Source organism: Panthera leo, chromosome B2, assembly GCF_018350215.1.
Source record: "Panthera leo isolate Ple1 chromosome B2, P.leo_Ple1_pat1.1, whole genome shotgun sequence".
Taxonomy (NCBI): Eukaryota; Metazoa; Chordata; class Mammalia; order Carnivora; family Felidae; genus Panthera; species Panthera leo.
In genome coordinates, this window is record NC_056683.1 from 95,565,396 (window position 1) to 95,582,267 (window position 16,872).

The following is a 16,872-nucleotide window of genomic DNA, read 5'->3' on the forward strand; positions in this document are numbered from 1 at the left end:
GTCTGTGTATTTTTTCCAGGCCATTATAGGAGAAAGTAAACCAAAGCAGGCAGGAGTTTGGAGCATTACAATGAGGCTTTAACCGTGCACATTCTCAGGAGGACATCAGAAACTACTTAAAAGGTTTTCACAGGAGATCGCCACTATCCTCTTTCAAGTAGGAGGAAAGAGAAAGTGCTTGTGTTACTCTCAGAGGACCACTCAGAAGGCTAGCTTGTAAGAGGTCTCACTCAAGTACAAACTGTGAAATCTTACAGAAAAGTTTAACTTCTATCTTGAAACCACTTGGAAAGCCTGGGTTTTGTGAAAGGAGAAAGAAGAGATGACGACAGCTAAGATTCTTTTCTCCATGTACCAAAGCAGCGCACGGACGCCGTTTCCGGCCACCGCCTGAATCAGGTGAAAATGAAGGAGCCTGAGTCCAGAGCCTCATTTGTTCACACTACACACACACAGGCCTCCTACTCCATGGTCACAGCCCTTAGTTAATACCTCTACCTATTTAGTTACTACACAGAATTCAAGAGGCCAAAGTCCTGAAGTTCACTCTTAAAATGTCCCAAATTAATTTCAAGAATAAAGAAGAAGCTAAAGATGGTCCTTGAGCCACTCATTCCTTAAATATGGGTCAGTGTTTGTTAGCCTGGCATGACAACTCACAGCCTTCTACTGCCTTTTTCCTGAGTCTGAAGTATTTTGTCTGATTAATAAAAATAGAATTTATCTTTTTTTCTCCTATCACTTACACCATGTCAATATTAATTCAGATTTTAAGCCTTAAGCCATTGATCTAGAATTACCAAGAACGGGTACCATGACACTATATAGGCCTGTCCCCACTGTGAGGACAACATGCTATCATGTTAAGTAGGGAGCACCCTCTCAAGCTCGGCCATCAGTCCTGCAGCTAGGGTTGCTGGGCACTAAACCTCAAGGCCCACCACACACTGGATTTGTTCCATTGGGTGAGAAAGCTTCTTATGGCTCTGATAACAGTGGCCTCAGTGACAGAGCCAGGCTGACTAATCAAGTCTCAGAAATGACCAGAATGTAATCAATAGCTAGAGTTACCTGATTCACATGGGATGTGCAGTGTTAGGACAAGCTGATATAATTCCAGAAAAAGCATCATGGTTCTATTTGCCTTTGTGGTCTCACTAAAGTAAGAACACAACTTCCTTCAGGTTTTTGAAATTCAAAAAAATGCCCACAGACCTCTACAGGTCTGAAAGCTCCAGTCTAGAAATCACCGGCATAACCCAGTGCTACTACCCTGGACACAACCAGCTCTACACAGTCTTAATGAAGCTTCCCCCCTCATATACAAGAGCCTGCATGGATTAAGACTGGTGAAACAGACAGAAGGCCAACACGTATAGGCAAGAAGGAAGCAGAGGGTATATCAGATGGAATCACGGAAGGTAATAATAGCTAATAACAAAGGTTAACATTTAATAAGAGTGTTGTATATACTAGGCATTTTGCCAAGTTCTTTACATGGATTATCTCACTTACTCCTTACAACACGTGGTAAGGTAGATACCTTACCCTATTAGTTTAATCTTACAGGTAAAGACATTGGGGCTTAGTGACATAAGTAACTTGCAGGATACACAGCTATTGAGTGGAGTCCAGAATGTGAATCTGATCAGCTGCTGTGCCATGCTGCCTCCAAGACGGAAAAAAAAAAAAAAAAAAAGGCTAGGTGGAAGCCAATTCCCAGAAGCATGAGGTGCCTGCTTGCTCACATCAACCAAGACTGTCCTCCCTACCTTTAACGTCTTAGAACCCATGGTGACTCCTGTCTGCAACATGCCGTCTGCTATGCCCAATCGGTCCATGTTCAGGAGAAAAGGAGTCACCAAAGTCACATATGTGGCTCCTGACCATTTCTTGAGAAAATTTAGAGCCCACGTTTCAGTGGATCCACCAACATTATCAAGAATGAAATCAAACCTGGACAGAAAAAAATAAAATAAAATCAAAACATCCTTGTTAGTCTTTACCTACAGCTCCATTCCCCTTCATTCCCACTGCCAATCAGCTATAGGGTCTATTTCAGCGACAGCGCACAAACCTCACTGCAGCATGCCGTCCAGCAGAGGCGGGGCTGCTTTGACAAAGGAGAAAAGGGCACACCCACTAATCTGCTCTGACTCCCGCCCCCCCCCCCCCCCCCACCGATATAAGTCAAATGTGGCTAATTCTTTGTCGTAAAATCATATCATTTTTCTAATACTTTAAGAATGACTTAAATAAGTGGTTCTCAACCAAAGGCAATTTTGGCCCTCAGAGGAACATACTAGGCAATGTCTAGAGACATTTTTAGTTGTCACAATTAGGGGAAGTGGTGGGAAGGGCTACTGGCACCTAGAGGCCCAGAATGATGTATATACACAGAATGCAGAGAATAGCTGCTCACAACAACAAATTATCCAGTCCCAAATGTCAGTAGTTCAGAAACTAAGGTTGCCAAGGTTGAGAAACCCTGACCTAAGCTTTATGGGAAACTGCAAAGCAATCTATCCAATATAAGTCAAAGTATTTATTAGTGCATTTGAATACTTGAAAGAAAAGCATGCAAAGGTTTTCACCCATAGAATGATTTGCTTTTATTCCCTCCATATCAAAACTGCTTGTGTACCATCTTTTCATCTTCTGGAATTTACTGTTATGTTTTGGCTTCATGCACAGCATCAGGACAATGTATGGAGAAATCAACAATCTGCTCTCAGTCTTCAACTGTGCTCTAGCATGCCCCCCAAACCCAGTCCTATGGCATCTCTAGGAACTGATAGATATTCAATTTCTTAAAGCTGATCTAAACCTGCTATAATCACTGCATTCCACTTACAGGGGATAAAACCCAATAACGCTTTTAAATACTGTATAAACAGATATCTATTTAGAAAATGCATGCTTAGAAGTTAAGCAAGTTAATAAATGAATTGTTTTAAATCCCTTTTCCCTTTTAAATTCATCTGGATGAAATAAAACAACAAAGCTTCTAAAACCAGCTTTGGCAAAATTTGTGGATCTTGAGCCTGCCTTTCAAATGGAACCAAATTAAAGAAGGACAAATAAAAACCGAAGGATAGGAGAATGACCTTCCTAGATAACTACTCTTCTCATTAGAAAAGAACAGAAAATTATTTTTACGAGTTTAAGTTTCTACTTCATTCCCAAATTTTGAATAGACAAACATAATGATACTTATTTTAAATAAAATTTAAAGGCAGCCTGGTATTATAGAATAGGCACTGCCTGAAAAAGGAGTCCAGAGACAGGCTGTGGACTCAGCTCTCCCACTATTGCTCAAGTGGCATAACCTTGAGCATGCAAAAACTCCAAAGTCCTCTGCCCCCTAGTTTCTCAACTATAACATGACAGAGTTGGACTGAAGGATTTCAAGTCCAACTGCAAAATTCTAAGATTTGATCTAAAAAGTTGCTATTTGAAAGGAGAAATAATTTCATTCTTGGTGGATTCGAAGGCCAAACTCCAGGCAAAGGTCACAAAGATCAACTGAAACTGAAGCTGTCAAAAAATAAATAAGTCAAAGTAACAGTCTGGCATCTGCAAGCTAGAGAGATCCCCTTACCAAAAAGGAGCAAGACCACTGTGAAAAAACGCAGAGGGACAAACCGTGGTGTACTTTTGGGGGCCAGGCTGGGCATGCTCCATCTTTCCATCTGTCAGGTTCTCCGTTCTCTGGTGACAAATTCCAATGTATATAAAACGTAAGGTAGATAGGGGGAATGGACTGTCCTTGGACTCAGTCTCATGGTGCTATTACTAGAGCAGTAGAAGACATGAGATCAATTGAAACTCCACTGTCTAGAAGCCAGCTGTTGGAGGCCCAGGGAGACCTAGGTCCTGACACACTGGCAGGAAGTAGCTGATAAGATCTCTGCAAGGAACGGTGTGATTCCTCAAATATGCCAAGTGTGTTCCTGACACGGGGCCTTTATATTTGCTGTTATCTCTACCTGAACAAGTGCTCTTCTCCTAGATTCCCTCAAAAATTCATTACACAAATTTTTAGTGAGCACCTACCATATGTTACTACTCTGTTCCAGGTAGAGGGACATAGCAGGGGACCAAAAAAAAAAAAAAAAAAAAAAAAAAAAAAAAAAAATCCCATTTTCCTGGCTTGCTCTGAAAAGCCTCTGCTCCAATGCCTCAGAGGTTTTCTTAACTCCCCCCAACCTCCTCCCTAAAAGGGCCTCCTTCCCCTCAGTTTTTCCCCTCCTTTCCCTACATCAGTGTTCTCAGGAGCACGTGCCATTGAAACCCACCCCCCGACTAGAGCGGGAGCCCCCTGGAAGTGGTGGGGGCCTATCTTGTTCTCCACTGTATCTCTATCACATGCTTTAACACTGCCCGGCACAGCAGGTACTGTAGGGTTGAAGGCATAGGGAGTTGGCTGGCTCCTCGGGGCTGTGCTGCCACACGAATGCTGGGAGTGGGCACTGCTAGCTGAGAAAGGCTAGTGTCCAATAGGGCGCCCCCCTTTTTTTTAAACCCATGAAAATACAGTTGACCCTTGAATAGGTGCACAGGTCCAGCTGAACCCAGATTTTTTTTCAATAAATACAGTACATATCATAAATTTATTTTCTCTTATAATTTTCTTAGTAACATTTTCTTTTATCTTACTTTATTCTAAGAATACAGTATATTATATAAACATATATAAATATATATAAATATATAAATATATGAATATATATATATATATATATACACACATAATATACAAAATGTGTAATTGACTATGTCACTGGTAAGGCTTCTGGTCAACAGTAGGCTATTTAATAATTAAGTTTTGGGGAAGTCAAAAGTTAGACGCAGGTTTTCTACTACATGGGGGCCATGTAGTAGCCCCTAGCCCCCGTGCTGTTCGAGGATCAACTGTGCACTTCGACTCAAAGTGGACAAGAATAACTGGCTTTCAAAAACTAATAGAAAAAGGGAAGGAAACCCTTTGAAAAAGAAGCAATAAAACATCTTTCTAAATGCTCCTTAGCTGTGTTCTCAGCTGCAGTTCTGTCTTGGCCAGATGAAGACCAGAGTCATCAGCACCCTCTCTACGTCTGCCCAAGCCACAGGCAAGAACAGTGTGTGAACGGATCACTGAATCTGCTCCTGTTTGCTACATTAAACCAAGCCACAGCCTGGCATTTAGATGCACTGAGAACATCCACAGTACTCTACCAACATTTCTACTGCCTTTGCTTCTCTGAAGCCTTTACTAAGCCAAAACACTGCAAGCATGATTAGCATTAAACATGTATTTTCCCCATACCTCTCTACGTTTTTCCTGTGGTGATAGATGCCACCAAATGGAATACCCTTCCAATTTTGTCTTTAGACCTCTTACAAACCAACAATAAAAGGTAACTTAAAAAAATTAGCAAAAGGCCATGCAAGCAAAATATTTTCCTCATATGTATCACATCTGGAATTAGAACAGAAGCCACCCAAATGACTTCTTATGGAGCAAGAATTGTTATCGATTCTTTTCTGAGATTCCAACGTGACTGCGAAGTCGCCAAACCATTCAGCCCTGCATGATCAATTGTCTTCGTTCCTACTTCCCAGTGTGAACATTGTTCTAATAATACATACGGTTTTAAAGATTTCAACTGCTCTTCCATATTTCCAGATCTGTAATCAATTACGTCATCTGCGCCGAGCTTCCTTACAAGTTCACTGGCATCCTGAGAGCAAACTGCTGTCACATGAGCAGCCCATGCTTTCATTACCTGTCCAAAAAAAAAAAAAAAAAAAAAAAAAAAAGGTGGGGGGTAGAAAAAATGACTGCAGTTTTTGAAAAAATAGTTGGCACACATATGTGCATTTTTCAGACTAATCCCTAGAGAACTCTAAGTGTTTCATCTTCACAAGAACTACAGGAAGCCACTTGTCAGAGACTTAGTAAAAATGATTAAACTTTTATCCACCAAGAAAATTTCAAGAAATAGATCTCCTTTTCCTGGACAGGACAACCAGTCATCTTGTTGTCATTAAATCATAATCAATCCACTTAGAGAAGAACTCAGTACCTCACCAGTACCAAAAGATATGAGTTGACAGCCTCAGGTTTAGCCCTTCAATGATGACAAAGGCAGCTGGCGAAAACAACAAAAATCACATGTCCTTAGAAAATGACAATTTTAAATATGTCCAGAACATAAAAATGCAACATCTCTTCATCTGCATCTCTAGTAAGTGCTGGTATAGTCTTGAGTCAGACAGCGGTACCGAAACAGCAACCAGCTATCAGGTACTAGATAATTAATGAAAAGTACTCTTGAATAGAGGTGGAAGAAAACATGGTCATTTAGGGGCACCTGGGTGGCTCAGTCAGTTAAGCATTCGACTTTGGTTCAGGTCACGATCTCACAGTTAAGTGAGTTCTAGCCCCGTATCTGGCTCTGTGCTGACAGCTCAGAGCCTGGAGCCTGCTTCAGATTCTGTGTCTCCTTCTCTCTCTGCCCCTCCCCCTGTTCATGCTCTGTCTCCCTCTGTCTCTCAAAAATAAATAAAAGTTAAAAAAAATATATGGCCATTTTATCTTCAAAACATGGGTCATGTCCTCTCTTTTGGAGTAAAAATGGTTCTCAGGATTTAAATGAAGATGCCTTATATTTTAAAATAAGGAGCAAGCAGACCTAAGTAAAAAGAACTGAATTTTAATGTTATTTAAGTATACAGAAAGCATCCTGCTCTGAAATTGCTGTTCTTTTCTACAATGACAATTTCACAGAATTAAAAGGGGGGTCATTAGCAGCCTAAGAATAGTTGTTTGAAGTTCATGGAGTAATTTTTGTGCTGATGATCATAGGTCATAACAGATCAACTGTTTTCTCAATCCTGTCCCAAGTATCAACTTCCTGAGCTTTCCTTATGAGTTGCAAGGGTTCATTAGAAGATAAGAGATCTGTGTTTATTGAGTTCACCACTGAATCCCTACTCTGTGACATACACAGGTACTAATAAATACCTGTTAAATACAAAAACTAAACAAAGAATTTTAAGGCCATCCATAATCTTATCTAACTTCTCACTTTTCCAAAGCAATATTGACCAAGGGTTTATATGCCCTGGAAATCTGAGGGGAATTAAAACATTTAGGAGTGACCTCATATACAATTTTACAATGTTCATGGGCTATAAACAGAAATACTTGAGCATGAGGATATGTTGCTGTCAGCAGAAAGCCCCAAACTAAAGTAGGTGCAAAACATAATCCAAGATGAATATCCAGTATCCATCTTAAAAAAATGTTAAGGAAAAATGAAATTATGTTCTAAGCATTTAATATGTGTATTAAATCCTCAAGAAGAATATGTCTCATGTTGAAACAGTTCAATGATTTTTTTTTCTCAAATTCCTAGTTTTTCCTCTCCCACTTAGAACTATCTAGTATCTTTGAACACTATTAAAGACTTTTAAAAACAGTTTTAGCTTTAAAAAAGGATTATGTCAAATAAAACACATGTGTAGAAAATGCCTAGAAGGTAGACCCCACTCAGATAAAGAGGGAGGATGTGGCAAGCATTCTACAACCTCTTTCAGGTGCCCGGCCTCCCTTCTAAGAAGCCACCATTATCATGGTATTTAAAGTAATCATCTCCTTCCATTATAAAAAATAGTTTTAGGGGCGCCTGGGTGGCTCAGTCGGTTAGGCAGCCAACTTCAGCTCAGGTCATGATCTCGCGGTCCGTGAGTTCGAGCCCGCGTCAGGCTCTGTGCTGACAGCTCAGAGCCTGGAGCCTGTTTCAGATTCTGTGTCGCCCTCTCTCTGACCCTCCCCTGTTCATGCTCTGTCTCTCCCTGTCTCAAAAATAAATTTAAAAAAATGTTAAAAAAATTTTTTTAAAATAGTTTTGTCACCCAAATATGCATTCCCTAGACACTTCAGTTCAGTCTTATGCATTTTAAAAACAGGAGGTCTTTTAAGTCTCTTTTTAAACTATGGGCTCCTCTTTTAGCCTTTCACTTTCTTATAATTTATTTGTGGAAGAATCCAGGCCATCTGACCTGTAGAGTTTCCCACAGTCTGGAACTTCTTATTGCACACTCACGGGGCAATTCCACATGCTGCTTTGTGTCTGTGTTCTCTTTCAATCTCCTTACAAGACTATGGATAGAGGCTAGCAAAATCTTAAGAGGCACATAATGTCTGGTTATTGCTCTTCTGAAGATCTTAGTTATTTAATGGTGGTTGTAAAATAGTGATATTCTAATTCTTTTTTCATTTAGTAGTTGGAATACTATCATAAAGAAACATCTCCCCTCATATATAAATTTTGCTTATTCAGGTATACAGTTCATATAGGAAAGGTAAGACAAATAATTGTTTCTCCTTTACCAGTTTATAAAATAAATTGCTTTCCTATCATTTCCCAAAGGTGACCATTTAAAAAATATATATTAAGTCATGTATCTGAAGGATTTTAATCCACTGTATAACTATTGTTGAAGCTAAAACTGTCACATCTTAGTGTCTTCAAGTTGGCTCCTATGTCTTTTTTTTTTAATGTTTATTTTTGAGAAAGAGCACACACACAAGCGGGGGAGGGGCAAAGTGAGAGGGGGACAGATGATCCAAAGCGGTCTCCCCACTGACGACAGAGAACCTGATGCGGAACTTGAATGCGTGAACCGCATGATCATGACCTGAGCCGATGTTTAACCGACCTCAGCTTAACCAACTGAGCCCTCCAGGCACCTCAGCTCCCAAGTCTTTTTTGACACGACTCAAGTAGTTTTTGATAGTTTCTCTATTTCATATATTCTAGACTCATTATTGTACATTTCGTGTCCTAGATCTAGAATCTGCGTTTCTCCAAGAAGTCCTGCATTATTTTCATGAGCAATGATCTATCAAGAGATAGCTTTACATACACAAAGTATCTCTTGAGTTCCTATTGAGATCTCCAATTCAACTTCAGGACTACAAAGCTCCTACTTAACTGCTTTCCTGTTTTACCTGTATCTCCTTTCTTCCACACATAAAATCCTGGCTGTCAAAGACACAGGAGCAACAATTAAAATATACCATAAATACCTGGTTTGGTTTTTTTTTTTACTGTACATTATATGCATAACAGTCTTTGAGTACTAACATTATTTATTATTACTAACACTAATGACCTGATAAATGAAAGCATTACAATTTTAATATACGCTCTTCCAGTTTTCCCCCTCTTTTAAAAAAGAGTTGTGCTGTATTTGCCTCATCAGAGCATATGGCTTTTACACAATGCACTCTAAGCCCTTAGTTTTAGTTCTACAGATACATTTACATTTAACATTTCCCACCAGTCCTTAATTTGACGTCTCACCAGTCATTTCAGTTGTCAGAAGTTCATGCTCTAGATTTCTCCGAAAGGGGTAAGAACATATTCTCCAAGTTCTTACAAGTTATTAATAGTTCCTATGTGATCTTTTTACATGAAGGCCAGTTTGGCTGTATATAAAGTTACTATAGTCTGGGGCGCCCGGGTGGCTCAGCCAGTCAAGTGTCCAGTTTCGGCTCAGGTCATGATCTCACGCTTCATGAGTCTGAGCCCCACATCGGGCTCTGTGCTGACAGCTCAGAGCCTGGAGCCTGCTTCCGATTCTGTCTCCCTCTCTCTCTGCCCCTCCCCCACTCGTGTTCATTTTCTCTTAAAAATAAACATTAAAAAAAAAAGTTAGTATAGTCTGAAGACACGCAAGCAAGGGTATACTATAAACACGTTACTCCATCCTTCCCCCTGGCACTACAACATTGCTGTCAAAAAGTCTGATGTTAATCTAATTTTTACTTCTCAGAAGTAAAAAATTTCACAGAAGTGACTTTTTAAAGGTGTCCCTGTCCCAAGGTTTTTTGTTTTTTTTCTTTAGAAGCCAGTAATTCTACTAGGATTTTCCTTGATATTGCTCATTCTAGGACCCTGTCCTTAGAGAAGTGCTGTGGTCATATAATATATAGTTTCAAATAATCTAATTTCAGGAAAATAAAGAAGTTTCTTGAATTACAGATTTTAGTATTTGTTCGATTCCCTTGTTTTGGTTTTCCTCTTCACAGATTCCTACTGTCCACATATCAGTCACCTTTCCTCTCTTCAATATTTGACACGATCTCTTGAATTTGTTTTACTTGTTTTCTTTTGGGTTTTAAACTTTTTCCTATTTTGCACATTCTATTTCTATTTATGGCAGCATTATGGATTGTGTTTGATGCTACTGAATTCCTTCTAGTTTAGTCTTCATTGCTAAATAATTTTTTGGTTTATTTTTACATTTTTCCCCAAGTTTTTCCAAGTCTGTTTTGTTTGTTTGTTTGTTCATGTCTTGTATATTTTCAATTTTTTAAACCTGTTTTGAAATTGTAGGCTATATTTGGGGGCACTTGGCTGGCACAGTTTGATAGAGCATAGGACTCTTAATGTCAGGGTTGTGAGTTCAAGTCCCACATTAGATGTGGAGTCTACTTAAAAAAAAAAAAATTAGAAGTCATAGGTTACATTTGATCTGTCCTGTGGGCATATTTTCTGATGTGCTGTTATCGTCTACAGATATGTTCTTCTATTCCTTATTCTCATAATAACTTTGTATGAGATCAAACCTTGATACTTTCCTATTACTGTTTTTATTTAATTAAAATATTTTTGTTATGGGGCGCCTAGGTGGCTCAGTTGGTTAAGCATGCTATTTCAGCTCAGGTCATGACTTCGTGGTTTGTGGGTTCAAGCCCCGTGTCAGATTCTGTGCTGACAGCTCAGAGCCTGGAGCCTGCTTCGGATTCTGTGTCACCCTCTCTCTCTGCCCCTCTCCCATGCACACTCTGTCTCTCTCCCTCTTACAAAAAAAAACATTTAAAAGAAATTTTAAAAAGTATTTTTGTTGTAAAATATAACCCCGAAAAGTGTATGGAATTTAAATGCATAGCTTAACAAATTATTACAAAGCAAACAATACTGTAAGCATCACTCCATATTAAGACCTGGATCGCACATCATGCTTATGAGCCTCCTAACTTTCTCCCTCCCAATCAAAGCCCCCTCACTCCCTCAAAAATAATACTACCATCCAGACTATTACATGACCCTTTTACCTTTTTTTTTTTTTTTTTTTTTTTTTTTTTGAGTCTTACTCCCTAACACTCTTTAGTTTAACCTGTTCTTAAAGGTCATTAAACAGAATCGAATTGGCTGTCTCTGACTTCTTTCATTAATATGCTGTTCATAAGATTCATGTACTTCTGTGTGCAACTATAGTTTTCATGATTATATAATATTCCAATGTAAGACTATACCACAAATTATCCATTTTACTGTTGATGAACATTTGAGTTGTTTCCAGTGGGAGATAACATGCATGTACCAGAATTATAGATATTAACAGTGCATATAATTGCAGAGTATATTCATAAAAGTGGATATTTTGGGTTGCCATAAGGCCACGTACATTCAGATTTATTAGATGGTACCCAGTGATTTCCCAAGTCCCTGTACCAATTTACACGCTAACCAGCAGAATATGGTATTTCTCTTTTCCTCCCACCCTCTCTCCTTTTCCTTTCTTCCATTTAGTTATTCATTAACCTACATCCGACTTAAAAAGAAGTCAAGGTTTGCATCTCCTAGCAGTCCTCTCCCCTTTCCCTAATTTAGTTAGCACGTAGATGAAACCTTCCACCACTATCTGGGTCTTCAAAAGATCTCAGGTGGGGTCTGGGTGGGAGAGCATAGCACCCGAAGTCTCCCTTCTGGAAAGTGATGTGGCCAATCCTCTGAATATGCTCACTAGCCTCATATTGCAGAAAGGGCCTCTCCCTGCACATTGAGGGAGGCTCAATAATCAAGCCCCCTCCCTCAGGAGCCAGTCAGTTACACATTCAACCATAATGGGAGCAGCCACTAGGTGCCAACCTGTTCCTGGAAGCTCAGGGCACTGTTTTGTTTTCTTCTGTTTGAGGTAAAGTTCAGATAGAAACATAAAATTCAACATGTTAGCAATTTTAAAGTGTACAATTCATTATGTATGTTCACAACATTGAACAACCATCACCACTGTCTACTTCTAGAACATTTTCCTTACCTCAAAAATAAACCCCATGCCCATTAAGCAGTCATTCCCCATTCCTTCCTTCCCCAACGCTTGGCATCACTAATCTGCTGTCTCTATGGATTTGCTGCTTCTGGATAAGATATAAATGGAACAATACAAAATGTGACCTTTTGTGTCTGGATTCTTTCGCTTAGCATAATGTTTTGACGGCTGATCAACGTTGTATAATGCAGCAGAACTTCATCCTTTTTTATGGCTGAAGAATATTTCACTGTGTATGTATCTACCACATTTTCTTTATCCATCAATTGATAGACATTAGGGTTGTTTCTACTCTTTGGCTACTATGAATATGGATGCTGCTATGAACATCTGTGTACAAGGTTTTGTCTGAACATATGTTTTCATTTCTCTCAGGCATATACCTAGGAATGGAACTACTAAGTCTTTTTTTTTTTTTTCATGTTTATTTTGAGAGAGAGAATGAGCATGCACATGTGTGTGCAAGCAGGGCAGGGGCAGAGACAGAGGGAGAGAGAGAGAATCCCAAGCAGGCTCTGCACTGTCAACACAGAGCCTAACTATGGGCTCAATCTTTTGAACCATGAGATCATGACCTGAGCTAAGATCCATGAGTTAGAAGCTTAACCACCTGAGCCACCCAGGCACCCCTGGAACTACTAAGTCTTATGGCAATTGTATGTTTAACATTTTTTTTTTTTTATTTTTTTTTTTCAACGTTTTTTATTTATTTTTGGGACAGAGAGAGACAGAGCATGAACGGGGGAGGGGCAGAGAGAGAGGGAGACACAGAATCGGAAACAGGCTCCAGGCTCCGAGCCATCAGCCCAGAGCCCGACGCGGGGCTCGAACTCACAGACCGCGAGATCGCGACCTGGCTGAAGTCGGACGCTTAACCGACTGCGCCACCCAGGCGCCCCTATATGTTTAACATTTTAAAGAACTGCCAAACTGTCTTCCATAGCAGCTGCAGCATTTTACATTTCCCTTAGCGTGTACAAGGGTTTCAGTTTCTCTACATTCTGATCAACATGGCCATTTTCTGTTTTCTTTTTTCAATAGCCATCCTAGTAGGTGTGAAGTAGTACCTCACTATGGTTTCCATTTGCATTTCCCTAATGACTAATGATGCTGACTATCCTTCCATGGGCTTACTGGCCATTTGTAGATCTTCTCTGGGAAAAAAAAAAAAAAAAAAAAAAGGCTATTAAAGTCCTTTGCTAATTTGTTAACTGGGATGTCTTTTGTTGAGTTGTAAGAATTCTTTATATATTCTGGATATTATACCCTTATTAGAGAACTGATTTACAAATATTTGCTCCCCGTGTGTTGACTTATTCCTTTCTTAATGTTGTCTTTGAGTCACAAAAACCGTTAATTTTGATGAAGTCCAATTTATCTGGTTTTTTTTTTTTTCTTCTGGTGCTTATGCTTTTGGTGTCATACCAAAAAATCTGTTGCCAAATCCAAGGTCATGAAGATTTACTCTTGTTTACTTCTAAAGTTCAATAGTTTTAGCTCTTATGCTTAGGTCTTTGACCCGGGCTGAGTTAGTTTTCACATATGATGTAAGGTAGGGGTCCACCTTCATTCTTTTGCATGTGAATATCTAGTTGTTTCAGAACCATTAACTGAAAAGACTATTCTTTTCCCTATTTAACCGTATTGCCACCCTAGTAAAAAAAAAAAAAAAAAAAAATCAATTGACAATTGACAATAGATGTATGGTTTTATTTCTGGATGTTCAATTCTATTCCATTGATCCGTATGTTTATCTTTATTCCAGTATCACATTGTTTTGATTACTGTAGTTGTGTAGCAAGTGTTAAGATTGAGAAATGTACATCCTCCAACTTTGTCTTTTGTCAAGATTGTCAATTTGGGGTCTCTTAAAATTCCATACGCATTGTAGGATCAGCTTGTTCACGTATGCAAAAAAGGCAGTTGCCATTTTGATAGGACTGCATTGAATCTATAGATCACTTTGGGGAAATAATGCCATCTTTACAGTATTTTGGCTACTTCATTTTATATACATTTTAGAATCAGCTTATCAGTTTCTACCAAATTGCAAACTTCCATCCACCTGCATTGTCCCCAGTCTTCCTTCCAAAAGGCTTTCCTACATTTGTTATAGAGGACATCAATAAACTAACTCATGTATTAAATCACTAGAGAGGTTAATGCTTCCTTCTACATTAGGAAATTTCCTTCTTAGAAAAGCAAGCTGAAATTACAATGAATTTACTGAACCTATCTTTCTCTCAGCCTTAAAAAACTAATTTATAACGTGTGAACTTATAAATTCATGAAAATAATCTTCCTATTCACAAAACTAAAAAAACTGTCTTACCTGTATAGCAAAAGTACCAACTCCACCTGAAGCACCCAAGATTAAAACACTGTAATGCAAAAGAAACTACAATTAATGAAAATATTAGGTCAACATAATGGGATAAATAAACAAGAGGTTTTCAATATGAACTGGCTCAAAGCAAATAAAGTCATTCAGCTTCCCAAGGTTATATCACATAAGGATTTTCATTTTAGGCTCACCAAGAATCTATAAATGCTTAAAGCTAAACATTCTATGAACTCTCTACTAAGAATACCAAATACCAAAAATATCAAACACCAAAAATACCCACATATTGTATTTTTTTTTCAAGTGTCTCAAACAGTTCTTGGTAACATATGCCTTACAATTTTTCCAGGCTAAAATTATCATAACTTTCTCTATAAGAGGGAGCTATGGGATCCTTTCAGTGTGTTAGATTCAGTAGCTAAGAACAAAATCACATTCCTGACCACATTCCTGCCAAAGTAGAATGTCTTTTGTTCAGACATGTCCCGACAAGCTCATCAACTTTCATAAATAGAAATCAATCTTATCCTCAATTTGGCTTCCTATTAAAGCAGATGAATCTATCCTATCAGCACAAACAACCTTGGGCTCCAGGTTTTTACTACATTTGCTTAGTGTAGCCCTCTTGCCTTCTAGACCAAGGGTGTTCAGTTTGGAGTTTACCTCCTCCAGGCTCTCTCCCTCACCCTGTCTCGCTCCTATCCTACCTTCGGTTTCATTTTATGGCCACGGATACCATCTAACATCCCAGATCATTTTGCTATTTTGGGGTTTGGATTCTGCACCTCTCTCACTGCCCTTAACACGCCAATCCTGGGTTCCTATCAGTTTGGTCTCAACCCAAAAGGACTTCCTCTCTCTCACCTCCGGTTGCCCAAACTATGTCAGTCCCTCTTTGACTTGGCAGCTAGAAAGTGCAGAGAATTTTGCCACCTGCCTCTAGCAAGTACACAGGATCTCAGGACATGCACTATGTCTATAATCCTAACCCGAGTTTCATTTTATGTTTTCCTCTCTTACCCAAATCACAGAAGGCTGTTCATCACCCTTTAGATCTTAAAAGTTACTACTAAAATTTCTGAGCCAGCTATTCCCTTTGAAAGCAATACTATTAAATGTAATTAAAATCAGTCTCCTTGTTAATTGTGTTCCTTCTAGAGAAATTACTTTTAATTTTCAAAGAATTATAAAGTGCACAGAAGGGAAAAAAACCTTCAAAGACAAACTCCTCTAAAATCCTACACTTCATACATTTAATAGCTTGAGTACTTCCTAAACGGAGGAAGAATGAGAAGCATTAAAACTGCCTCACAGACATATCCAAAAATTAATTCATCCATGAAATATTCTCTTGTTATTCTGGCCCATTTTTATGGAAATGTGGTAAGTCAAACATTCATGTAAATTCTTCACAGTCTAATCTTTATCTCAACTCTGACTTCTATTTCCTAAATAGAACTCTCTCAGCTACCCTGGTCCCCTCACTCTTATGCTCAAGTCCTATGCATACTGGCCCATTCCTCAAACTCTCAAATGCCTTTACTGCTTGCTGAAGTGTCCCTGCCCTTGCAGCTAAATCCGTTTTCCTACACCCCTAAAAAAAAGCCCCAATGTTATGCATTTGGCATTTGCCATGATGTTAACTTTCACCCATATGCTTGCTTCCCAAGCTATTCTGGAAGGCTTTGAGGGCAGAGAGCACGTATTATGCAGCACTGGGCATACTACCCTGGACATAACAGATGCCTGATGTTTCTTGACGTCAAATATCATCCAAATCAGCAGTTTACCCTACAATCAAGGCAACAATTGCTACTACCTCAAGTGAGGGAATCACTCTGATATTTGGAAGACTGCATTAAAATTTCTTCCAGTAAAGAAAAGTTTGAAATTCATTTCTACTTCTCTCCCTGGGAATGCTGTATTAAGAGGATACCAGGGACACCTGGGTGGCTCAGTCAATAAAGCATCAGACTCTTGATTTTGGCTCAGATAACGATCTCATGGTTCATGAGTTTGAGCCCCACTTGGGCTCTGCTCTGGCAGTGTGGAGCTTGCTTGGGACTCACTCCCTCTCCTCTCTCTCTGCCCCTCCCCTACTCTCGCTCTCTCTCAAAGTAAACAAACAAACAAAAGAGGATACCAAATATAATGGCTGCTTAAGGATCCAACTACCAGATACATCTCCAACCTTATTATTGTCAGCTGATCGCCTCCCCATAACTCTTGATCCACAGCAGCCTCATTCCTCCAAATTAAAAAGCAAAAATGTTGTTTCACAGCACTGCTTGGCAGAAGAGGGAGTGGTTCTACAACAGCAGCTTCAGTTCCTGATATTGCCACTTGATGGCACCTCCAAGTGCAAAACAGGCAAGGCGCAAGCCCGTTGGAATGCCACATACAATCAGCTTGTAAAG

The 16,872-nt window shown here is 39.3% G+C and overlaps 1 protein-coding gene across 2 annotated transcripts in view; it reads right to left on the reverse strand.

Moving 5' to 3' along the window:
• Positions 1 to 16,872, reverse strand: part of RTN4IP1 (reticulon 4 interacting protein 1) — a 48,806-nt gene that overhangs the window by 10,659 nt on the left and 21,275 nt on the right. For both annotated transcript variants that reach the window (XM_042939469.1, XM_042939470.1), the window contains 3 exons: positions 14,444 to 14,492; positions 5,632 to 5,768; positions 1,773 to 1,956 (listed from right to left, as the gene is read on the reverse strand). In XM_042939469.1, coding sequence (XP_042795403.1) covers positions 1,773 to 1,956; positions 5,632 to 5,768; positions 14,444 to 14,492 — 370 coding nt within the window. The remainder of the gene's footprint in view (positions 1 to 1,772; positions 1,957 to 5,631; positions 5,769 to 14,443; positions 14,493 to 16,872) is intronic.